The 23874-nt window shown below is 40.3% G+C and overlaps 3 protein-coding genes across 4 annotated transcripts; 2 read left to right on the forward strand and 1 right to left on the reverse strand.

Annotated features, from left to right (window-relative positions):
• The first annotated feature begins 110 nt into the window (after positions 1-110).
• On the forward strand, positions 111-10371 carry LOC118561240 (uridine phosphorylase 1-like). Its single transcript, XM_036133151.1, has 8 exons — positions 111-247; positions 514-558; positions 4668-4779; positions 5054-5212; positions 5329-5443; positions 6293-6505; positions 6606-6752; positions 6851-10371. Exons 2-8 carry the CDS (start codon positions 518-520, stop codon positions 7006-7008), a joined length of 945 nt encoding a protein of 314 aa, XP_035989044.1. The 5' UTR covers positions 111-247; positions 514-517; the 3' UTR covers positions 7009-10371.
• A 2477-nt stretch (positions 10372-12848) lies between these two features.
• LOC105926332 (stathmin 2a) lies at positions 12849-17884 on the forward strand. 2 transcript variants are annotated; one of them, XM_021316498.2, is made up of 5 exons: positions 12849-13021; positions 15698-15799; positions 15945-16117; positions 16199-16390; positions 16499-17884. In XM_021316498.2, exons 1-5 carry the CDS (start codon positions 13003-13005, stop codon positions 16559-16561), a joined length of 549 nt encoding a protein of 182 aa, XP_021172173.1. In that variant the 5' UTR covers positions 12849-13002; the 3' UTR covers positions 16562-17884. The 2 variants fall into 2 exon arrangements, with proteins under 2 accessions (XP_021172173.1, XP_012718057.1); XM_012862603.3 differs by having other exon boundaries at positions 12850-13021; positions 15698-15793.
• A 3977-nt stretch (positions 17885-21861) lies between these two features.
• On the reverse strand, positions 21862-23578 carry LOC118556343 (hairy/enhancer-of-split related with YRPW motif protein 1-like). The gene is made up of 5 exons (XM_036133171.1): positions 23387-23578; positions 23125-23200; positions 22806-22889; positions 22586-22667; positions 21862-22494 (listed from the first exon to the last, which is right to left on the reverse strand). The coding sequence occupies exons 1-5, from the start codon at positions 23476-23478 to the stop codon at positions 21881-21883; spliced, it is 948 nt and encodes a 315-aa protein (XP_035989064.1). The 5' UTR covers positions 23479-23578; the 3' UTR covers positions 21862-21880.
• Between the last annotated feature and the right edge of the window lie 296 nt (positions 23579-23874).

The raw sequence follows: 23874 nt of genomic DNA on the forward strand, positions 1-23874 counted from the left end.
TCACCGCTGTACGTGACACAGAGCGGCCCGCCTGCCAGCCAATGAGAGAGCAGCTCTGCAGAGCCGTACCTGTCACGTCACCGGAGGTGGGCGCTGGCGTTTCATATTACTGGCGGCGTCAGATATTCAAAACGAAACTTAATTTCTCTACGTCGGAGGACGCAGCAGTGAAGATAAACCGTTAGAAGGGAAACTTCATAATTTGTGGCTTTTCACTATCCAGCCGTTCGGTTGTTTCATTTTCAAGGTAAATATGGAGTTTGTTGATTCTTCTCGTCCTCTGCGATGCCATTTTTTTATTAGAGGAATGTCTAAACCCCTGGAGGGTTAACGAAGACTGACAAAACTTTATAGGCGATTAAAAAAAAAAAAAAGAAGAAGAAAAGAAAACGACAAATCAGCCCCTGGTTCGAACCTTTGACCTGTTAGAGTCAGCGGGAAGGACAGGTGTTGTTAAAGGTGTATTTTTCTTTGTGGTCCACTAACAAACCATTTACTGTGCGGACTTTTCAGGAACATGGCCCAGAAGGAAGGCAAGCAAAACCAGCAGCGCGGCAGGTGAGCAGTTTCCCCTTAGATAACCTGGCAATATCACTTTTGGTGGCTGTTTGGGCAGAAGCTCACTGTAATTTGTGTAAGTCAGGAAACTGATGAGTGTGACAGGACCGTCTATGACCTTTTTTTTTGTCCACCAAAAGACGGCCTCCCCCCTCCCCCTCTCCCTTTTTTTTAATGAAAGCTACTGACAGAATTAGGGGTAAATGTAGATTCACACAGATTACCCCCCAAATGTTATTCTATTCTATTTTGATTCTAATGCTGTTTCACTTCTTACAATAAAGTTGACATATTCACCTTCTCATCTCATTTTCCTTTTTTAATTAAAAGCGATTATCGCCTATAATACCATTGTTCTCAAACTGTGGTGATACACTGGGATCCCTCTGTCGTCCTCAAAGTGACTTTGGTATCGACTATAAATAGAAAGTATATCAGCTGTAATGTATTGGGAACGCGAAATTGTCAACAGGATGAGCCGTTGGAGCATGATGATCTTTCCTCCATATACTATTCAAAAAGAAGGAAAGTTTCAAGATCGCCCTCCCGCTCATTCTAAGGCAGATCGGCGGTGAACCGAGAACAAGCACTACTTAGAGACTAACTTCGATCAGCCATACCATAATATTAGGCAACGAAACTGCGTAGTCGCCTTGGCTGCATCTCAGCGGTTCTCCTCAAGTGACCTCTTCCTCATGTGTCGGGAGCGCGCACTGCAGCCAGAGAGGCGGGTCCGAGAGTCTTCGCAGCATTTCTCACCGACTGGTTTTGAATTACTCTGTTCCTTTTGGGGGGAAATAAGAATAAACTTGGGCTTTTTTTAATCGCCGGTATAATCAAAGTTTTTAACAACTTGGCTTACTTTTTCCTGACCATCAATCAGCCGCCAAACAGATCGTTTTTTTTTTTTGCTGCGTGTAACACCCCGATCCCAATCAAATCATTGGAGCAAGTGAATCTACCAGTGGACGATAACTCTTGAATTTGGAGACATTCGCTCTTTTATTGTGAAATAAAGAGCAAATTCTCTCCAAATGCAGGGGAACAGAATTTCGCACAAGATCCGAGCGTGAGCCACCAAGATGTTCGCTGCAGTCCTATAATGAGGGGTTTCTTCCACCTATACGCTCCATGACACTGAGATATGTGAACTCTGAAGACTAAGATGTGCTCATAAAACCATTTCTGGGGCATTTTAAGGAATGGATAAATGATCTTGCGGAAATGAGGAACATGTCTCAGGAGCATATTTTTTCCAGTTCCAGTTATGTTTCAAACTGATATCCATGCGCCACATGTAAACGACGCGCGCATAAGCATGTAAAAGAAAGAAAACGTGATCGATCAGACCAAACAACTTGGGACCTCATGTAGGAAGCGTGTCTAAAAATAAAACTTGCGGCGCAATGTTTAACAGCGTATAAAAATGAATGTTGCGTGAAAGTATGCGGTAGGCAGATTTACGCAAACGTTTGATTTGCCACGCGCGTCAGCAAACCACAACGTTCTAAAACTCACCCCAAAACACTGCAGTGTAACTAGGTTTAGCTTTATTTATCTCAATGACTTTTTTTTTCATGAACTGGAACTTTTTATGGAAAAAATCCGTCCTTTCATTTTCAGTATTAATCCCTAAATTATTATAATAGCTAATCTTTTTCAGCAGATTAAACAGCAACGTTATTTAGACACCTCAAAAAATTATGGAAACTGTAAAAATCGCTCAGTTTTTGGTAGATGTAAGTTCGCATCCGTCTGTGCGCTAAGTAGCATTGAATGCGTGTAAATGATCTATAGGGCTCTTTCATTTTCAGCAGATTAATTCCTAAAAAAGTAATGTGTGATGATTCCTAAGGTGGAAACAATCGCACATGTCCACAAATAGCTGCGTAAAGTTGCGCGTATAGTAGTGGAAGGATGGCACTGCTCTGCTGGTGGAGGAATGTGGAGGGAGCGTGTGTTCAGAAATCCTGCTGATCTGCTGGCACATTATGAATGGCTTATTATTGGCCGATTTAACTTGGCCAGGACGATGATTTCAGAACTGGCCGCAGCTTTAGGGGAAAACTTGGAGGCACCGTGCGTCACCGCCGTTTGAAGCTCAATCCGCTGCAGTGTCTGCAACCGGGCTTCTGGGTAATTAAATCATTAAAACGAGTCAGGATGCTTTTTTAAAAGTACTTCACAAGGTGTGAAGTACTTTAAATTAATATTAAAGTACTTCCTAATCTTAAATAGCCAGTTTGTTTAAATTTGCCGATATTACTCAATAAGGTTTGCTGTATAGGTTTGCTGTCATTCACTACAAATAGGTGTATCAGAGTAAGTGACACCGGTGTTGCCATGGTTATTTGGACACGTGGTAGCGTGCCTTCAGATATTTGAACTGATTTGCATAAGTAGGGGTGCAGACATGCTGACCCAATACACTTGAACGTAAGTATTATCTATCACACATCTGGATTTATCATGTATGCGGTGACACATCTGCGCACGGATTTATACAGCTGACGGTTTTTGTGCGCCGCCGCAAGTTTCAAAATTTCTCTCCTTCGCCAACTTTTAGTATGAAAGCTGGTCTGTCTTTTAGGCGTGGGGCTCCTGGTTGCCTTGCTCTGCGGTCCTGCTCCGTTGCTCATTTACTCATTTTATTCTGTAGGCCGTGCGTGTAAGGGAGCAGGCAACACCGGCACCCTGACAGCTCTACATTCATTCAGCCCCATATGCAGTTAACTGCAATGCTCGGTGTATCCTGACACCTTCTATTGGATTCAACTGTATCACTTTTTAGTAATTTGAGCTACAGATAATCTGATGGATTGGCCCATGGCTCACCCTTCCCTTCCCGCATGTATGACTCTGTTGCTGGTTCGCTGCTGCTCCTTTTACTGGCTCCGATCACAGCAAACAACACGCCATAAGAGCTGCATATTTGAAGATATCGGGGCCCAGCTGTCTAGCCATCAACAATCAAAAAACATTAAATCCAATTTGCTCCTTGCAAGATGTGAGTTTTGCAAGGAGCAAATTGGATTTAATGTTTTTTTTTCCTTTTTGGGTTAAAACACCATAAGTGGCAAAAGTCCAAATACTTTTAGTGCCCTTTTAAAATGCCTTGACAGTACCGTGGTACTTCGACAACTTAGTATTTATACAAAGGTACACATCTTATTTTCGAACTGGTTATATTCCATCATTTTTATTTCAAACCCTTAAAGTGTAACTCACTCCAAAATCAACTTTAAAAAAAAATAAAGTTTTGCAGGTAAACTGTAAAAACGGGGCCTAGGGGTGCTACTTTAATGTTGCTGTGCAATTTATTTATTTTTTTTACATTTTGTTTGTTCTGCAATATTTGTCTTTAAACCATTTTAGAGCTGCCCTCGTACGGTTGCATGGGTGCACGGGTACTGGTGCAGTTGAATCTTCTTACTGGTTCCAACGGTACATGCTTTGGTCATCATGGCCCCGTAATAATAGCATCTCAGTCAGACACATGCCACAGTGACATGGAATCGGGAGCATCGCCCGATAGTGTTTAGCGTTCGTTACTGCTTTGAACGTTAGGCCATGTTAGCAAAGATGCTGCTGACGTGACTTTACCTTGAGGACTTCACCCATTCCGTCCTCCGCTGCCTCGGCAGCACCGGCTTCAGGCATCACTGAGTCAGTCCCTAGCGGCTCGTACTAAGAAGGCTCAGCCTCCTTCAACCTTAAGAAATGAGGGGGTGAAAAATCTTCCACCTCAAAAAAAAAAAAACAATCCGTGGCGAAACCACCAGTGTCGCCCTGGTCACGCTTCATGTTTCAACGTGTCACTTGCCTAAGCCCCCTGTCCCTCGGGGTCTCTTGGCACCACCCATTTTGGTGCCATTTTGGTGGCATTTTTAAAAATTTGTCTCGGGGCAGGGTTATGCTTTCACTTCAGGATGAGTTATGCTTCAAATGACAGTTAAGGCTTTATATGTCTTTAATTTGGAGTTAAACCCCTTGAGCTTCTAAATGCATTTCTGTGATGCACAGATATAAACAGTTATATTGGTTTAGCCTGAGTGTTTCACTAAAACTGAACCCGAGTCTTTAATGTCTGCCCTCTTTCCCTCTTTTAGTGCTGATTATGTGAAAAACCCACATCTGGAGGGTATGAAGGAGGACTTCCTTTATCACATCAACCTAGGAACTAAAACTAACAACCTACCAGAAATGTTTGGCGACGTCAAGGTAAGGAATTTTTCTCACTGTTTTATTGGGAAAACATGTTACTGACGTGACATTATAGACTAATTGTTGTTTTCAGCGACCAATGTTGCAATGATGAGTTTCGCTGATCCTTGACGTATAAACCAACGTTTTGTTTTCGTTACGTTCGCTTCTTTTTGATGCAGCCTAGAACATGATTTATGATGTAACATTATTCCATGATGACTAAACCATTACGACTGCATATTTGTTCTTTATTTGACACTAACACTCCGTGTGTAAATGTTCCCCCTAGTTTGTGTGCCTTGGGGGCAGTTCCAATAGGATGAAGGCATTCATTGAGCTGATTGCTAAAAAGCTCGGGATGGAAGACCCCAAATCGGAGTATCCCAACATCTGCGAGGGAACAGATCGTTACGTGATGTACAAAGTTGGACCCGTACTCAGCGTCAGCGTACGTGAGAACATGGCTCTGCTTAGCTTGCGTCCTGTAAACTTTCAGTCGCTTGTCTGTTTGATTTGTTATAATGTTGAACTTTTGCGTGATGCGTTTGCGCATGGTTTTCACAGCATGGGATGGGCATTCCATCCATGGCAATAGTGTTGCACGAGATCATAAAGCTCCTCCATCACGCACGCTGCAAGGATGTCACAGTCATACGCATCGGGACGTCAGGAGGAATAGGTACATTCAGTTGTTGTTTTTGACATTTTGACAACTAAAACAGCATGTTGGCACAAATCCTTCATGAAAGTTGTTACGCATAGTGGTAGTGGGCTGGTGATTTGGGCTTGTTTTCCAAACGTAGGAGCTATGTTAAACAAAGTTATGTCTTCATTTTAATCAGCTTTGGCTTGTAGGAAAATCTGTGAAAATTATGTTTTTTTTTTCTTTTGATAAGAGATGGAACTGGGTTAGGAAGAGCAGCAGGAGGGAGAGGTGTTTTTTTTTTTATTAACATGTCTGATAGTTATAAGAAAAGCAGGGAAATGGAAAATGAAATAGAAAAAGGAGGACAACCATTTACATTTTTAAACTTTAGTCTTGCCTCTTAAACCTTTTACATGATCTGATTGTATTCAGAGCTAGCGATGATATAAAAGTTTTATAATAATAAACATCGAAAATACCAGTGAAAATGACTTGATTTGACATCAGTACCTTTGCTGACAGATTGCTTTGTGGGTTTAATATGTGGGTAAAAGGAGATCTCTGTCTTGTCAGCAGGAGTTCAGCGTCCCTACAGTGTCAGCTTTTTTTTTTCTTCTGCTTAATGGTTCACTTTTTGTCATTTTGAATCTAGAGGAGTATGGATTTTTAAGCACAGCTGTATTCAAATATTAAAACAAAATAAGATATTACTTGTTATTCTGTTGTTTTTTTTCCATTGTTAATTATGCATGTAAAAAATTTTCTTACTTTGAACCATTTCGACGTACAAGTGTATCTTTCAGATGAATATTTATTTGCAGAATAATTTTCAGCACCAGTTTAATTGTCTCACTTATCAGTAGTTTTGTTGCTGTTTTTCAGGAGTTGAGCCTGGCACAGTTGTTGTTACCAAAGAAGCGGTGGATCCCGTCACCTTCAAGCCTACGTTTGAGCAGGTGATCCTGGGAAAGATGGTGGTGCGCAGTACTAAACTGGACTCAGGTCTGGCCGAGGAGCTGCTGGTGTGCAGCAAAGAGTTCAGCCAGTTTAAGACGGTCATCGGTAACACCGTCTGCACACTGGACTTTTATGAAGGTATGCACTCTTACTGTACTGATGGTTTACACTCTTTTCCCTGCAGGACCCTCACAGTGTACGTTTTCCTTCCCTTATCTCTTTCACATGCAATCCAAAGGTCAAGCTCGCCTGGATGGTGCCTTCTGCTACTACACCGAGAAAGATAAAATGGATTACCTCAAAAAAGTCAAAGAAGCGGGGGTCTGCAACATGGAGATGGAATCGACCGTTTTTGCTTCTATGTGCGAACAGAGCGGTCTGCGAGGTGAGAAAACACGATAGCGTCATAATACCTGACAAAAGTTTGATTGGCTCAAAACGAGAGTCAAACATTGTTTTTTTTTTTTTGTTTTTTTCTTACAGGGGCTGTTGTCTGCGTCGCCCTGTTGAATCGATTGAATGGCGATCAGATAGACAGCCCTCATGAAGTTCTGGATGATTACCAGCATCGTCCTCAGCTACTGGTCGCCTCCTACATTAAGAAGCAGCTGCAGCTGCAGACCAAAGCAAAACACAACTGAATGCAGTTGCTACACTGATGTGAGAGCAAGAGCGTCGTTTGCGGTCTGGTAACAGGGGTTATGACCCCCCCACCCAAAAAAAAAAAACCCCAACAGAAAAATCTGATCCAAGCAATGTAACTCCCCCATCCCCAAATCACACCATTGCAATTTAGAAAAAATATTTTCATGAATAACTTTCTTTATTTTCACTTTCCATCTAAATAATAGCGTTTTTTAATCATCTGATAGTAATGAGTCAACGGGAGAGTGAGGGGCTGAAGCCGAGCGGCACAACACAGGCTGGAGTAAGCGGTAAAACTGGATGCTGACTCAGTAAGACCTAATTGTAATACAGCTAATCCCTTATATTCAACTTGCAAAATGTGAAGTGGAGGTTTACTCTAATAAGCATCTTCAGGATCATGATGAGGCACAGAGAGCAGAGGGACTTTTATCTGAACTAGTTAAAGTTAAAGGGCCTGGCAGTAGAAAGTATATATAGATCCCTCTCTGTGAGCTTCTAGTTGGATTAGCCTCATTATGTGAAAATATCTGGTCCTTTACTTCAGTAAAAACAAAGCACTTAATCCTAAAGCAGCTAAACACATTAAAAGGTCCTGCAGATCGTCACATTGTGTCCCGCTGCTACAGCCGGTCCTACAGTCCAGTTCTACCTGTAGACAGAAAAAAAGTGTTGCTCAATAAACCGGGAAAACATGCATAAAATTGCAAAAAAAAAGCTTCCCTCTTCTCTTTTATTTGTGATGGTCCTAAACATCTGGGCTGTTTAAAGGTTGCAGAAGAAATAATAATTAAAAAAAATCATAGCAATTAATCACAAGTGTATCATTAACTAGTTAATCGTTTTATTTTTTCTGACTAATACATCTAACATGCAATATTATATAAACTAAACTCATTAAGCAAGTATACGGTTTAACTCAAGTTAAAACATGCATTGTTTATGTATTCAATTATTATCTGTCATCTTTTGTCCTGTTAAAATCCAAGAGAGGTCCAGGAAGAGGCTCTATGTTATACTGTAAACACATCAAATTAAAACCTTTTTCTCTACAGAAAGATTTTAAAAGTAAAGCTTGTATTAAAGACTCAAATGCTCACAGAAGAACAAAAGATAGCGTTATAAAATATTAGATTTATTATGTTTGACAGGGCAAATGAAAGTAGTTCATTCTGATTAAGACAGAATAATATTTCGTCATATATATACTGTATGCCTACAATTTGACTAAGATTTAAGAAAATCAACTTATATGAATGCACTGTTTTGAACTGAAATTTAAACCATAGAGCCCCAGGAGTGGAAGACTTTGATGCAAGTTTAAAATTTAATAGCATCCTTTATGTTATCAAAAAGTGATCCCTCTGCTCGAACAAGTAAAATTATTGTGAACCTTTTTGTTTGAGTCACAATAATTTACATTCAACAGAGACTCAGCCAAGGCAGTGTTATTTGCTAAATAAATAGCTTCTGTCACTCTCCCATCGCCGCTGTTCACACATCTGTGGTGCTGAAAAAACACAGACTGCTACTTTTAACCTGTCATTCTTGTTAGTCAGGTTATTTATTAGGAATGATGATCATTGGTAAAACCAAACGCGTTATAAATGCTGCCCTTTCTGTCCATGAAAAAACGCTTTATTTTACTCTGGGATGACTGGAGAATGTTATGTGGCACTATTTGGCACAGTGGTACATAAGTAAAGTTATGAATTAATATGTTTTAATGTGGCCACATAAATCATATTTTTAATTATGACTTATATTCATACGCTTTTGCACCTTAAGCTTGCACCTTAATTGTTTACCCTTTGCCTTAGTTTAGCTTTTAATTTACCTGAGCGTTGAATGCATTTAGATGTTGTAATTTTTTTTATTGATTTGATTTAAGGCACTTTTATATATTTAAAGGGCTTATATCATGCAAAACCAACGTCTTTGAGCTTTAAGCTATGTTATGATGCTATTCCTTCATCAAAATCATGCCAAAGGTATTTTTTTTTGCTTGATCCACGCATGTATGACTAATCTTTGTGAATTTTGCTCTCTGAGCAGCATCCCCTTCCTGTCTTGGATAACGAGTGGTCATGATCAGGTCTACGTGGAGCTGTCTTTACGCTCCCCCTCTAGGAAGTACCTAAAAAAAAACATGGCTAATGAGCGGGGATGTAAGGCAGAACGCAATCATTTCTGCTTAAAGTTTTTAGCACCCAATCTGAGGAGCGACACCAAATACTCTTTTTTTGATACTATGCTGCAGCAGCTCTAGAGTGAAAAAGCAGCGTGTCAGTGAAGGCAAGCGTCTTTTTTTCACAACAAATTAATACGCCGTAGTGCCAAAGACAATATTTCATCATATATATGCCTATAGATGACTGGGAGCCTTAAAAAAAAGCATGAAATAGATCCTTTAAATTTCTATTCCTTAAAACTTGAACTTCACACATGCTATAACAGAATATTCTTAACCAGTTCTTCCAAAATTCTTTTTACTTAAGTGCCAAAGAAATTATACAAATATCAGGTATTTTTTTTCTATGTTGTTGTTTAAAAAAAAAAGATCTGAACCCAATAGTATTCATCTCATTGAGACTCTTTATTGTTCATGATTACTTGGTATGTTATCTCAACAACAACAACAAAAAAACAATTGCACAGAGGTAACTTTTCATCAACCTATGTATAATAACAAATACTGGTGCTAAAAACCTCTATGTGATACAGAGATTAAAAAAAATATATTTTTATGAATTAAAACAATTGTCCTCACAGTGTTGTTTGTTACTTACGATTGCATAGCTGCAGATTCAATAAGTGCCGTGAGAAAAAAATCATTGAGGATATTTGTTTCTAGATCAATTGAAGGTATTTGCAGGACTAAAAAGAGCTCAACTCCAGAACATGATTTGATCAGATCATCAGAGTTTTTCCTTTAAATCACTCAATATGTTTGTCTTATGTTTGAAGTTCCGCCGTCTTATCCAAAATATTCTCACATCAATTATCATGAAGCTAAAGGTTCAAGGCTTTTTGAAGGGTGTCGGTGGATTTTTCCATTTAGGATTAATTTGATATATTCTGATACACATGAAATGTAATGTCAAACAGCAGAAATAGTGTGAAAATGACCAATCCTTACAAAGTCTATTACGTCCTTAATAGTTTACTCCTGTTAAAAGTGCCTTGGAACAATCTTCAAACCCCTTGAACCTTTTCACAGTTTTCATTTTGTAATATTCAAACTTCAATGTATGTGAGAAATCAAGCAATTATGTGTAATGCTGTGCTGCTTCAAAAATCTTTTCTTGCACTTTTATGTTCATTAAAGAACTTTTAAAAATAAAACATCTGAAAAGTTATGCGTGCATGTGTACTTTGCCTGCTTTATTGTAATAGCCCTAAATTAAATACAGTGACTTGTAATTCACTTCTCTCATAAATACAGCCAATCTGAAAAGGGTTAAAAAACATTAATGAGCAAACTACATCACAAAGACCAAGGAACAAGCCGAAACGCATCAGGGACAAGAAGTTGTGGACAAGAGCAAAGAAGAGTTGCCGTGAAAAACAAAATCCCACATTTTGAACATCTCCCCAAGAGTTGTTCAATCCATCATCTGAAAATTTAAGAGTTTGGCACATCTGCAAAGTTACCAAGAGAGCAAGGAGAGCTTTCATCAACGTTGCAACCATCGTGACTTTAGAAGATGTCCAGATAGTCGCACCTCAGCTGAGGGAGACTGTGGAGAGGCCAGGCACAAATCTGGCTCTGGAAGTGGCAACAAAAGAGCTGTTGTTGACAAAGTCATAAGAAGCTTGCGCTTTGCCGCGGTTCATGTAGGGGACGCCGCAAAGACGAGGAAGAAGGTGCTCTTGTCAGATGAAACCGCAATATAACCTTTTGCCCCGCATGTAAAACACCAGACATTACACATCACCCTCAACACGACAACCCCAACGATAACTACTAGTACGTCTCAGAAAATTAGAATATTGCTCAAAAAAGTGCAATATTTTCATTTTATAGAGATTCATTACACCTAGAGTAAAATAGTTCAAGTTTTTATTTGCTGTACCTACTTTTGATGACTATGGCTTACAGGTAAAGAAAACCCAAAGTTCAGTGTCTCAGAAAATTAGAATATCACATCAGAGCGATCAAAAACAAGATGTCTTAAGCACAAATGTCAGGCGTCTAAAAAGTATGTCCTTTTCTATGCACCCAATACTTGGTTGGGCCGCATCTCCCATGAATTACTGCATCAATGCGCCGTGGCAGAGAGGCCATCAGCCCGTGGCGCTGCATAGATGTGTTGGAAGCCCAGATTGCTTTCATAGCTGCCTTCAGGTCATCTGCCTTGTTGGGTCTGGTTCCGTAGATTTTTCGCGGTGTTCAGGTCAGCGGAGTTTGCTGGCCTTCCAAGAACAGGAACACCATAGCCAGCTTTTGGTACCTTGGACAGTGTGGGCAGGTACCAAATTCTGCTGGAAAATGAAATCAGCATCTCCATTCAGCTGGTCCGCAGAGGGAAGCATGAAGTGCTCTATAGAATTTCCTGGTAGACGGCTGCATTTACTGTAGACTTCAGAAAACCAAGCGGACCAACACCAGCTGACACGGCCCCCCAAACCATCACTGACTGTGAAAACTTCACACTGGGCTGCAAACAATGTGGATTCTGGTCCTCTCTCCTCTTGCTCCAGACTTTGGGACCTTGATTTTCAAATGAAATGCAGAACTGAGTTTCATCTGAAAACAGGACTTTGGACCATTGAGCAACGGTCCAATTGCTTTTCTTCCTTGCCCAGCTAAGACGGTTCTGACATTGTCTCTGGATTAGGAGTGGCTTGACATGAAGAATGCAACATTTGTAGCTCTTGAGGCACCAACTCCAGCCTAAGTCCACTTGTTGTGAATTGGTTATTCCTGGTGCAGCTTTTCCTACAACACGTCTTCCTTCCACTCAATTTTCTCTTAACATGGTTGGATACAGAACTTTGTTAACAGCCAGCTTCTTCAGCAATGACCTTGTGTGTCTTACCCTCCTTATGAAGGGTGCCGATGATTGTCTTCAGGACATCTGTCCAGTCAGCAGTCCTCCCTGTGGTTGTGTCGCCTACTGACCCACTGCGTGAGAGACCGTTTATAGGCTCAAGAAACCTTTTCAAGTGTTTTGAGTTGATTAACTGATTAGAATGTGACACCATGAGTTTCAAGTAATTAACTTTTTCAAAGTGTTCTAATTTTCTGAGACACTGAATTTTGGGTTTTTGTAATTTGTGAGCCATAATCAAAATTACAAGAAACAAAGGCTTATATATATATATATATATATATATATATATATATATATATATATATATATATATATATATATATATATATATATATATATATATTGCTCCACATGTAATGGTTCTATATAATATGTGTTTCCCTTTCTGAGATGACACACTAGTATGGTGGTGACAGCAGCATGCTGCGGGGATGCTTTCTTGAGGAAGGAGAGGGAAGCTGGACAGAATTTATGGGCAAATTGGCATAAATTAAAGGCAAATTTTATTTTATATTGATTAAAAAAACTTTAACCCCTAATTACGGTTCACCTTTCTTTCCCTTCCCTTCATGAATCCCAATATGATCCATTGAAGTTCACGGCTGTAACGTCACAGAAAATGTGACATTTATCAAGAGCATCAATCCCTTTTCTTGTGAGCAGTTCAGCTCTGGATGTAGTTTTGATTTGCCTTAGACTCAGTTGTGCACTGAGTCCTGCTCAGGCTGCAGCTTGGATTGGTGGCTGGCTGGTAGCCGTCGTGCGTGCGCGTCATAGGCAAGAGGAGGGTCTGCATGCGCGTTTCCGTGCGCGGTTCTCCTGCTGTCTGCTGCCCGGTCCAAGCCCTGTCTATTCGCTGACTCAGTGCCTTAAGCAGCATCACGGTCCATCGGAACAGAGCTTCAGCATCCTCTGCGGAGAAATAGATCAGCCATGGCCAAAACTGTAACCGGTAAGTGTGATGGGACTCTTCCTTTCTAAATAATAATAAATAAAACAAAAACGGGAGGATGGATGGTTGGATGAGAGGATGGATGGATAGCTGATTGGATAGACTCATGACAGGCGCATCCTTTCCATACCAGAGTGGGGTTTTATGTCGGCTGGCGTTGTATTTTGATCGCTAAAAACTAAAACCTTTCACGCACTGATCCTCTGTCTCCTAATCTAATGGGAGTCTATTGTCTCAGCTGAAATCTGCAAAAGGCAAGAATAGCTTTACAAGGCCAGAATCCTTCGTCACTGTCTTTTCGAAACGTGTGTTTGATTTTTGTAAGCATTGCTGTTTTATTTCATATGCTGTAACCAATATCCGAAACGATGCGATCTGAGGTGTTCATACAAAGCTTTTATTTGCTGCGCGGCAGCTGCGCCGCTCGCTGCCGCCGCCGCGGCCCCCAACATGCAGCATAATGCAGACGGACCCCACCCAAGATGCTAAGCGGCCCGATGACTGAGCCCACAGCAAAACAGACATCCTCATCCTTTGGGCTCTTATTGTGACCGAGCTTGCACAAAAATGGCTGTTTCATTTTTAAATGTTGCATTTATGTTTATTATTATTTTCTTATTTTTCTTATTTTTTTTTTTTTTTGTAAAACGCGATCAGGATGCTGCCTCGTCTAAATTAGCCTCTTATTTATCCTGCTGTGCCATGTATTGCAATTCATCTAGCAAGAAATGAACAAATTTTTTTCTGCATCCACGATTGTAGCGGTTGGATTTTTTAATTAAAACACTAATATTTATTAATGTTTATACATATTCCACTTCACTAGTTTGCCATTGTGGAGGCACTGCCATTTAATAATTTTGTTTTTTATTGATGTTTTTACCTTTGTTAAAGCAGTACCCTGATGTAATTATTCCATTTTGACATTTGTGTGCGTGTGTGTGTGTGTGTTTGCGTGCCTTATTTTGGAGAGCATCCTGAAGCAGATAAGTGTATTGTAAGGTGGGAGGCAGGCCAACCCTGCAGCAAAAGAGCTGCTTCACACTCTGGCCTTCTGAACCAAAGGCTTAACGGCTCTGTGGTCTTCTGTGGAGGAGCCAGGCGACGACTTTTATAAATGTAAAAAATAAAACATTAAGAAGAGGGAGGAAAAATGAAGAGCAGATCATTAATCAGCTGGTTCTGGCTGTCTGGACAGTGCAATAAGCTTGGCATACCTCATATGCAAGGGGCTCCGGTACAAAGAGTTGACAAGAGAACTGAATGAACTGATGCAGAGGCCTGTTTGGTTTCTTTTGTTTCCTACGCATGACAATTATATTTCTGTTCCTTTAAAAAAAAAAAAAGTCTATAATGATCCTTAAAGAATGCCCCCATCTAAATGAATAAATCAATTGTTCATCAATTATTAATGGAGAAACACAATACTTCTATACATTTAAGATTTGAAATACATTATTGATTCTGTAATAATGAAATGTTAGAATAGCTTGCAAAACTGTTCATACCCCTGGACATTTTACATGCTTTGTCACATTACCACCACAGTTTGGTTATTGAGATTTTATGTGATAGAGCAACACAAAGCAGGACATACATAGTGAAGTAGAAGGGAAAAGGATTTTTTTTTTTTTACAAGTATAATTTTCAGAAGTGTGGTCTGCATTTGTGTTTAATGTTCTTTAATCTGATACCCTAAAATAAAATAAAATAAAAAAAAAACAGAAAACTACCAACTTAGTAATAGTGTCCACCTTTGTGCTATTTATTCTCAGTATAGCTCCAACTGTTCTGTAAGGTTTTGTTTTTGTACATCTTGAAGACTGAGGAACACAGCAGACAGGTCAGGGATAAATTGTGGAGAAGTTTAAAGGAGGTTTAGATAATAAAAACAATAACCCAAAGCTTGAATACATGCAAGAGCATTGTAAACATGTGTTACCTGAAAAATAGCAAAACCATGTTAGAAATCTGTCAAGAAATGGCTGTCTCCCTAAATCTGACGGTCCAGTTAAAGATTAATCAGAAAGTTACAGACGGGCTGCCGAGATCCTCAACACTGGTGGGAAAAGTCATTGACTGAACAACTTTTGCACTGAGCTACACAAATCTGGCACAAATTATCTGGTTTCCACAAACCAGACTGGGAACGGTAAATATCTAGAAGAAGGTGCTGTTAAAATGCTGAAATCACGTGACATTTTTCATTCACTTCATGATTATGTATTACTTTGTGTGGGTCTATCACATAAAATACCAAGAAAATGGACAACAATTACTTGCTAATCAACATGAAAAAGACTGTGTGACAAAAAAAATGAACGCTGCACATGATTCTGAACACACCACCCCTATGGCGAAACATGGTGGCAGTAACATCATGCTGCGGGGATGTTTTTCTTTAGAAAGGACAGCAAAGCTAGTCAGAGTTAATGTGCAGATGGATGGAGCGAAATACATTCTTCCTCTCCTTCCAAAATCCGGATTCAAGGACTATGAGTGGTTTGGCAAACTCTATATGCGGTTTAAGCCACCTCCATTGGCCAACTGTCAATTATAGGACTTTAGGACTTTTTTGTTTGAGCAATCGCCTTAGTTATGTATTGTTTGACGTGTTTTTCTGTTTCCAGAATCTTTCTTACCTGGATGCAATTTTTGTTCTTTATATCCCAACAGCATACAAAGAGAAGATGAAGGAGCTGTCTGTCCTCTCCCTCATCTGTTCCTGCTTCTACCCAGAGACTCGCAACAAGCTTGTTTGCGAATTCGAAGGTATGGGTGAGCCTGAAACATCGATTTTCTTTGCAACCAAACAAATGGTCCCTAATGGATGTTTTCTCTGCCCTGGAAGAAAAGCCATTAGTAATTAATGAACTGGTATGTTAATGGATTTCTTTTGCCATTGTATTTGTCTGATTTACAGACATGGAGGTTAAACCTATAGACAAGCGAGCCTCGGGGCAAGCCTTTGAGGTCATTCTCAAGCCCCAGTCCCCGGTGTCAGACCTAGCCCACAACCTCCCCTCTCCCCCAAAGAGGGATCTCTCCCTGGAGGACATCGAGAAGAAACTGGAGGCAGCTGAAGAGCGAAGGAAGGTATTTTGCTTCTCACCAGCAGCTTTGGGTTTTAAATAACCGAGGCTTTAAAAAAAAGAATAACACAATGTGTTTATTTAGTACCAAGAGTCTCAGGTGCTGAAGGCCTTGGCGGAAAAGCGGGAGCACGAGAGGGACGTGTTGCTAAAGGCCATGGAGGAGAACAGCAACTTCAGCAAGATGGCCGAGGAGAAGCTCCAGATGAAGATGGAGCAGATTAAGGAGAACCGCGAGGCCCACCTGGCAGCCATGTTGGAGCGCCTACTGGAGAAGGTCAGCGCTGCGTAGGATCGTGCATTTATCAGGGAGAACCAGCGTTGCAGAATGAGCGTTACAATTGTCCAAACTAATCATCGTCACTCTGTGTGTTGCTGTGCACAGGAGAAGCATGCTGCCGCAGTGCGCAGGAACAAAGAGCTGCTGAGGGAAGAGCAGCTAGCATGAGCTTCACACAACTCCTGTGGTCCGTCTTGTCGAACCCCCATCCATCCCCTGTCCTGCCCTCAACCTCTCCAAAACAGACACTCTGCCCTGAAGGCTGAGAGGCTCAAGAAACTCACCATCACAACACTGCACACCTTGCCACAACTATCCACAAACCTCAGTATTATCAGTGAAACAGGCATCCATGACACTCCCGCAACAGAATAGATTTGTTAATTTCATTTAGAGTGCAACCATATGACTTTTATTTTGTAAATATTTATCCTGTTCATCTAGCTGACTAGTTAGTGAGCTTGCTAGGGAGCTAGCTGGCTAGCTAGCTAGCTAGTTGGCTAGATAGCTTTCTATTTATCTCTCACTAGCTAGCTAAATGGACGGAAAGCAAGATCACTGTCTTGCTTGATAGCCAGTATGCTAACTATTTATCTAGCTAGCTAGCTAGCTAGCTATGTAGCTCTCTATCTGTTTGTCATTGATGATTTTTGTTCTTCAGGTTTTACTCCACAACTCTTTTCATGTGAAAGGCCTCAGTGTTGTGAGCTGGCAGTAGATGGATGATTTTCAGTGTTTTCTGGTGATGTCACGACGACAACGATGATGACGACGACAACAATGATGATGATGATGCTCTTGATCGGATAATGATATCTGTGTGTTTCGTGAAGAGTGACGGTTGATGTGTGTACGCTGCGAAACTGGCTTGGACACGTCGCATACCTCCCCCATGCCACCCATTGAGTCAGACCACTTCTCTAAGATGACCTGTATTGTTGTTAGGAATGTATTTGCCTAAAGGGAGTAACTATTGGTACATCTGCATATTCCCACTTTTTTCCCCGACCAGTCGTTTGCCAAATAAACAGCTCTCCTAGGATCAGAGTCTCTGGAGATGAGTCTCACGAAATGAATGAATGTTATGAGACCAAACTGGTATCATGCACAGTGTCTTGGACAGTGGAATGTGCTGTTGCTCCCATCTTGATATTTGATAGTGTGAACCTAAAGTATGTCTGTGTGGACGAATACTAGGCATCATTAGCATCTTCTCTCTTTAGAGGTTTAGGTAGATAACGGATACAAGAAGCTTTACATACAGCACACTGAAGTAGTCTCTTTTTAACCTTCAGTATACCACTGATATTTGCCTGCGTAGTCTGCTGCTTGTGTTTTTTCCTCTTCATATTTTTCTCTGTGAAAGCTTTGCTGAATAAAGGTTTGGGAGTCCAGTGAACATGGCATGCACCATCTATTACGTTTCTGTAACTAAACACAAAGGGAATTGTAAACTGCCAAATAAAAGAACCAGTTATCTACACATCTTGACAATTGCAGTCTGCGACCATCACATTTCTTATTTCATTTCACATAGGCTAACTGATACATTTCAAACAGGCCATGCGGCTTTCTTCAGAGGGTAAGACTAATGCTGAAAAACAGAGTGAATGATCACAGGATCAAGAACACCGAACCTTTCTCTTTCGTTCCCAAAACTCCTCTGAGGGGAGGGAGCACCTGGAAACACGGACTATGACAGAAAGGTTCCGTTTCTCATCCTAGCGATCTACAGCGGATTTCTACTGATATTATTTGGCTGAATAACCATTACAGTACATTAAAATACTTTTAACTTGCATTTTCATTTTCAATTAAAATAAAAACTATTTCACTCTTTGTGAGGGTCTCACACAAACAAAGAGATTGCAGTGCTGGCCAATACAGCTTTACATCATGCTTGGAAATTGGGTTTTCCATATAACTGTAGCACTGATAAACTATGTTAAACTATATTAATCTGCTTAGTCCCAACCAGTCTTAACCGGTCAAAAACAATTAAAACTTGGTCTCAAGGAGTTCCTCACCTTCTCATTGAAAACATCTGATCACAAACTTAAAGAAGAAAGGAGAAATCTGGATATTTCTCAGTTTAAGATTAATTTGTTTTTAATTAACCGTGCCCTGCGATAGACTGGCAACCTGTCCAGGGTGTACCCCAATTCACGCCGGTTGAATGCTGGAGATAGGCACCAGCACCCCTCGTGACCCCATGAGGGATAAGCGTGCATAGATGATGGATGGATGAATGGATGGATGGATGGATGGATAAATTAACCAATCAATCACACTTCAATCAAGGTTTACTTAAAAACACAAAAAAGACCTAATAATGTCTATTTAGAAAAAGAAAATAAACAATCAAAGATAAAAACACAAGATGATAACACCACCTAGAGGAAGTTTTATGAATGAGAATCTAAGCCTAAAGTATGTTATCAAAAGCCTGAAGATTAACAAGGGGTGCCTGCGGCCTAGTTTTGAGCTAAAGAAATAATTTGATTGTATAATTTAGATATGGAACAAAGAAGCAGGACTTTTAAGCTCTACAACCACCATGGTTCTTTCAGAAACTAAACCAGAACCACCATGGTTCTTTCAGAAACTAAATCAGAACCACCATGAGAGAACAGAAAACAAGGTTCTGTTTCAGAAACCCCACTTTTGGCTCACATAAGAGCGGACCATACCTTTGGTTCAGCATAATCAGCTGTGATTATGGCCACTCGGAGACTGGCTCTGTCTGCTGGGGGTTTTGGTGACTTGCACTTTGGATTTAGGACAAGTTGACATTATACAAAATCACATAGGGAATTCTTGAAGAAATGTTACACCAAATAAGATGAACATAGCAAAGCTTACAATAGAAACAAAACCTTATTCTGGTTCTTTTTGTGTCACCTGACTGAACATTCAATACTATAAACGTGTCCTTGTTTAGAATAAAAAGAGAGATTCACATTCAGAGTTTAACACAAAAACTTTAAAGTTAATGACATCCTGACAACTTTTGAGTGTAGCACTTTAAAAAAATAGATCACAATCTATGTTGGTGAAGACGAAGTTGTTGTGTCTAAGGTCTGGAAGGATATATTGAAGTAAACTGTAGAAAAGCATTCTTTTATATGAAAAGTCAAAACTTTGTGTTAATACACACTACAGTCTATATTCATTTTGGTACAGAAAATATTGACTCTTGAGACATGACAAAATAAATGAAAGTGTGCTGTGAATGCACCTACATTTATCTAATTTATCTCAATATGAAGCTAAATTTATCACATATAAAACCTCTACATTTTTATATATTTTAATATATAATCTTTTAAAATTTACAATAACTGTGTCTGTTATGTATTTTATCTATCTTTGTTTAGTTTAGCATACAATTCTAGTGTTAGGAATACCCCAGAAACTCAATAATAATAATAATAATAATAATAATAATAATTATTATTATTATTATTATTATTATTATTATTATTATTATTATTATTATTATTAAATTATTAAAGGTTACACATGTAACCCTAAACCTGGCATCGTTTGCACTTTGTAAGTGTGATGTTCTACCAGCAGGTGGCAGTGTCCGAGTTATTTTAAATTGTAAACGAAGCTAATCTCATCTTCCAAAGCAGGTCAATATTTCAAAGTAACACAATTGTATTAAACACGGAAACTTTGTTTGTGACTTTATTTTCAACTTACAAATTTGCTTGTCTGATGATGGCAAACTAGCCTACATAATGTTGGTGCATTATTAATGCGTGGCTTCAGCCCACAGTCAAAAAAATATGAAAACATACTCCCCGCCTGGGAGCCTTGATGTGATCTATAGAAGTTTAAATCTTCTCCGCTAAAACAATGAACTGTTTTAACATCTTAATTTATAGAAACAAACTCAGAAACAACCCATTTGACTCCAGCTCGTGATTTATGAGACCATCTGCTGCGGCGTTGGTGATACTTAATAAATCTCCCTCTCCACCAATGTCTTCATCCTGTTCACACTATTGTCTCCGTTTCAGGCCAACCCAGGCTGGTGAGGTCAGGGCAACATTGTAAAGGATTTCCTCTGGCTTTTAATGATTTCCTGGGTATTCATAAGGGCAACAATGCTTTTGGATTCTGTTACTCGAGCTTGGCACATGGCGAGGGACCTGCTTTCCAGTCAATAACCGGGACCTTATTAGCTTATAATGAACTATCATGGTGCTGCAGCTGCAACACAAACACTGATTTTGGAAGAAGCCTACAATCCAGTGGTGAGGCGGAAAAATAGGAACTTTTACCGCAAATGTCAACAGAATGAATTTGAGACCAGTAACATTTTGGTCATAAAATTAAACATAAAAACAGTCTCAAAACAATGTGTTTAAGACCAACTTTATTGGTAAAAAATTATAACAGATACATAAAAACAATGTTTCAATTTCAAGACATTTGTTTTCCAACTGTAAGTCATAAAACACTTCTTCTTTTTTTTGTACATTGTTGCAATTTTGCTAACAAAAACCAGACAAAATAAACAACATTACCTTTTAAATGTAGAGAACTGGCCCAGACTCTAACAAGGGCTGACTGAGACAGTAGCTTGGGCCTCTAAGGATTTGGTCACCCAAAATGTTCCTTTCTTTAAATGAATGGAAGTTTTGCAAATATATTCTATAAAATTTATAAGTACAGATTTCCATGTTGATAATTAATCTGTAACTGAAAATGATCATTGCCCCATCTTTAATCTAGCCAGCTCCAAGCACATCAGAAGTAACCTTTCTTCCTCTTTCTTCGGATACGCCTTCCCTTGTTCCAGATGTACCTGCTGGAGTTGTAAGCACATGCTCCAGGCCTCCTTTGTTGTTTTTTTTATTTTTTGGTATATTCCTGTGACTGGGTTACAATGGCGCATAGAGGCCTGGCGTAGTGCTCACATTTATGTCTCACTGTTAAGAATGGATTAGTCTGTATTTAAAACAAACTTTAATTGTTGTTCTTGTTTTTTTACTCCGTGGTTTGGACAACCAATTGTGGTGATATGTATTCATAACTTCCACAGGTGAAAGAAATTTCACCTGTGGCACCAAAACTTGATCTAACTCTAGCCCCGGAGCCCACATCCTCCTAAGTCCAGCCCTGGTGGTCACCAGTTTACACAATTTTTGTTTCGTATCTCTAAATTTCCTCTACAGTCCCCCTATTCATGGCTCATTCGTATGCTTATATCAATCCTCAACCTGGAGGCAGTACAGGCTTCCTCGTTTAAACTTTTAATTCAGTGAATAATATAACAAATTTCAAGTAAATTAAATTCTTAGCGGGCATTACATCCACCTGCGACGTCTCAAACTTGTGTCTAAGTAAAATCAAATAAATTGGTTTTATTCGTATCCCCTGTTGTTTATCGCTATAAGAACAGTTGAAGCAGGAAATCTGTCGGTGATGGTGGGAACAGCTCAACCTGTCGCCAGTTCAGTCCGGTGGTCAGCGTCAGAACGCCCCGATCTCCATGCCCCAAGGCCTGTAAGGCTTCGACACGGCGGAGGAGGGACTCCGCGTACTGATGGCTGTTGGGGAGATGAGAGGAAAGGCCCCAAAGGAGAGGGGGAAGGTCGACAGCGAGGAGAGAGATGAGACGAGAGGTGGGGACAGCTTAGTCGTCGGCACGGGTAGACTGAGGGGTAGGGAGCCGTTGGGAGGGACCCTGAGGGATTCTGTAGGGGACATCATGCCAAGCCTGGATGTCCCGGAAACCTCGCTGGACGAGGAGGACGAAGAAGAGGAAGAGGACGATGAGCAAGAAGAGGGGGGACTGCTGTTTGTTCTGGGCGCAGGTGTCCTGCCCTGAGGGTGCTGCAGAAGAAGGTGGTGGGGGAGCGAGGAAGGGGCCGTCCCATAGGCTGAGCCCCAGGCCAAGTGCTCCAGTCCGGCGTGCGCCTCCCTCTGAGAGGCGCAGTTGCTGAGGTGGGACACCAAGCGCAACCGCAGGGAGTCCGTACCGTCCCGGCCCTCGACGATGCTAAGGTAGCGGGCCGTCTCTGCCAGGCACTCCCTGAAGCCCAGGCTGCGGTAGTCCTTAGCAAGAGCGTGAGCCTCAAAGAAACCTATGGGACGAGACAACGGGACGTTTAAAGAAGCAGGCGGCTTAAAGCAGAGACTTCGTGGTTTGCATTTTAATGTCACAGGATTATTCACCTTTCCCTCCAGACGCATGAAGCATCTTCAGGTGGTCCACTGTCATTTGCAAAATTTCAGCTTTTTCCAGTTTGGCGGATCCCTGAGAAGCAAGAAGATGGATATTGTTATTTTACACAAATTCCAGGTGAACATGGCCATGATCTGCATAACAATCAGTTTGACTTCAGGACGAGAGGCTGTAATGAAGGCCGTAATGAATGAGTAATGAGTAATTCACCTGCTTCTCAAAGGCACTTGGCACCAGTCTTCTCAGCTCTGACAGGCTGTTATTGATCCGGTCACGTCTCCTTTTCTCTATTATCTGTTTTAAATGCATATATAATAGAAAGAAATATTGAATCAGAAAATATATTGAAAATATCTAAAATAAAGAAAAATACTTTAAATGTGCGTATATATATATATATATATATATATATATATATATATATATATATATATATATATATATATATATACACACACACACAGTAAGCATAGATGGAAGAAAGAAAAGCATTTGTGCTTTGTAAAGTCAGTCCTAGATGTTTGCATACCCCTCTGCGCCTTTTTCTTGCTTGAACTTGTGTGGTGGTGGTGGTGGGTGACATTGATCCTGGAGAGTCAGCTTGACTGAAAAGTAGATTTGTTACAAAACATTTTTAGTTGAAATCAATGCACAACAATATATGTTGTTATATTAGCTCAAGAGCAATGCCTATTTAATCTGAAAAAAGATAAAAGCCAAAGACCACCCATCTTGCCTTTAAATCTAACCTATCATGTAGGTATTGGGGAAAACAAAAAAACGAATCCTACCCATTTTCGTCTCCACTGTCCTTCTCCACTTCCACGTTGTCGTCCAGCTCGCTGTCCGATGAGCTGTAGTTGAGGCTTCGCTTCATTCTCATATCCAGACTCACTCAGAGGAAGGCGGCTTACTTGGTTTCACAGAGAGCTCCAGCTGCGGAGGGTCCGAGCAACAGTTTGATCATCGGATCCGCTTCTGCTGGGATTAGGTTCACACCGCGGGGAGGGGGCGGGGCCCGATGATTGAGGTGGGCGTGGCACGAAACCAGTGCGCGAGCTCAAACGAAGCTGACACCTAATGACGTGTGCATTAAGGTATATCATGCTGTGTACGATTGGAAACGTTTAAATAGAGTCAAGTGTGTTGTTTTAAATGTTTTTGTTGTATTTTTATGACAAAATACAGAAAACTGGAAAAAGTAGTCTATCTATCTATCTATCTATCTATCTATCTATCTATCTATCTATCTATCTATCTATCTATCTATCTATCTATC

The sequence above is a fragment of the Fundulus heteroclitus genome, chromosome 3 (assembly GCF_011125445.2).
Source record: "Fundulus heteroclitus isolate FHET01 chromosome 3, MU-UCD_Fhet_4.1, whole genome shotgun sequence".
Lineage (NCBI taxonomy): Eukaryota > Metazoa > Chordata > Actinopteri > Cyprinodontiformes > Fundulidae > Fundulus > Fundulus heteroclitus.

Bases quoted from the DNA above. Each gene is read 5' to 3' on its own strand.
- LOC105926332 (XM_021316498.2), top strand. The intron at 15,800-15,944 runs GTGAGCCTGAAA...TCTGATTTACAG, and splicing joins TTGCGAATTCGAAGGTATGG to ACATGGAGGTTAAACCTATA. The intron at 16,391-16,498 runs GTCAGCGCTGCG...TGCTGTGCACAG, and splicing joins TGGAGCGCCTACTGGAGAAG to GAGAAGCATGCTGCCGCAGT.
- LOC118561240 (XM_036133151.1), top strand. From the start codon at position 518: ATGGCCCAGAAGGAAGGCAAGCAAAACCAGCAGCGCGGCAG. The intron at 559-4,667 runs GTGAGCAGTTTC...TCCCTCTTTTAG, and splicing joins CAAAACCAGCAGCGCGGCAG to TGCTGATTATGTGAAAAACC. The intron at 4,780-5,053 runs GTAAGGAATTTT...TGTTCCCCCTAG, and splicing joins AAATGTTTGGCGACGTCAAG to TTTGTGTGCCTTGGGGGCAG.
- LOC118556343 (XM_036133171.1), bottom strand. From the start codon at position 23,478: ATGAGAATGAAGCGAAGCCTCAACTACAGCTCATCGGACAGCGAGCTG. The intron at 22,890-23,124 runs GTATGCAAACAT...CATTTAAAACAG, and splicing joins CAAGAAAAAGGCGCAGAGGG to ATAATAGAGAAAAGGAGACG. The intron at 22,495-22,585 runs GTGAATAATCCT...CTCGTCCCATAG, and splicing joins TCATGCGTCTGGAGGGAAAG to GTTTCTTTGAGGCTCACGCT.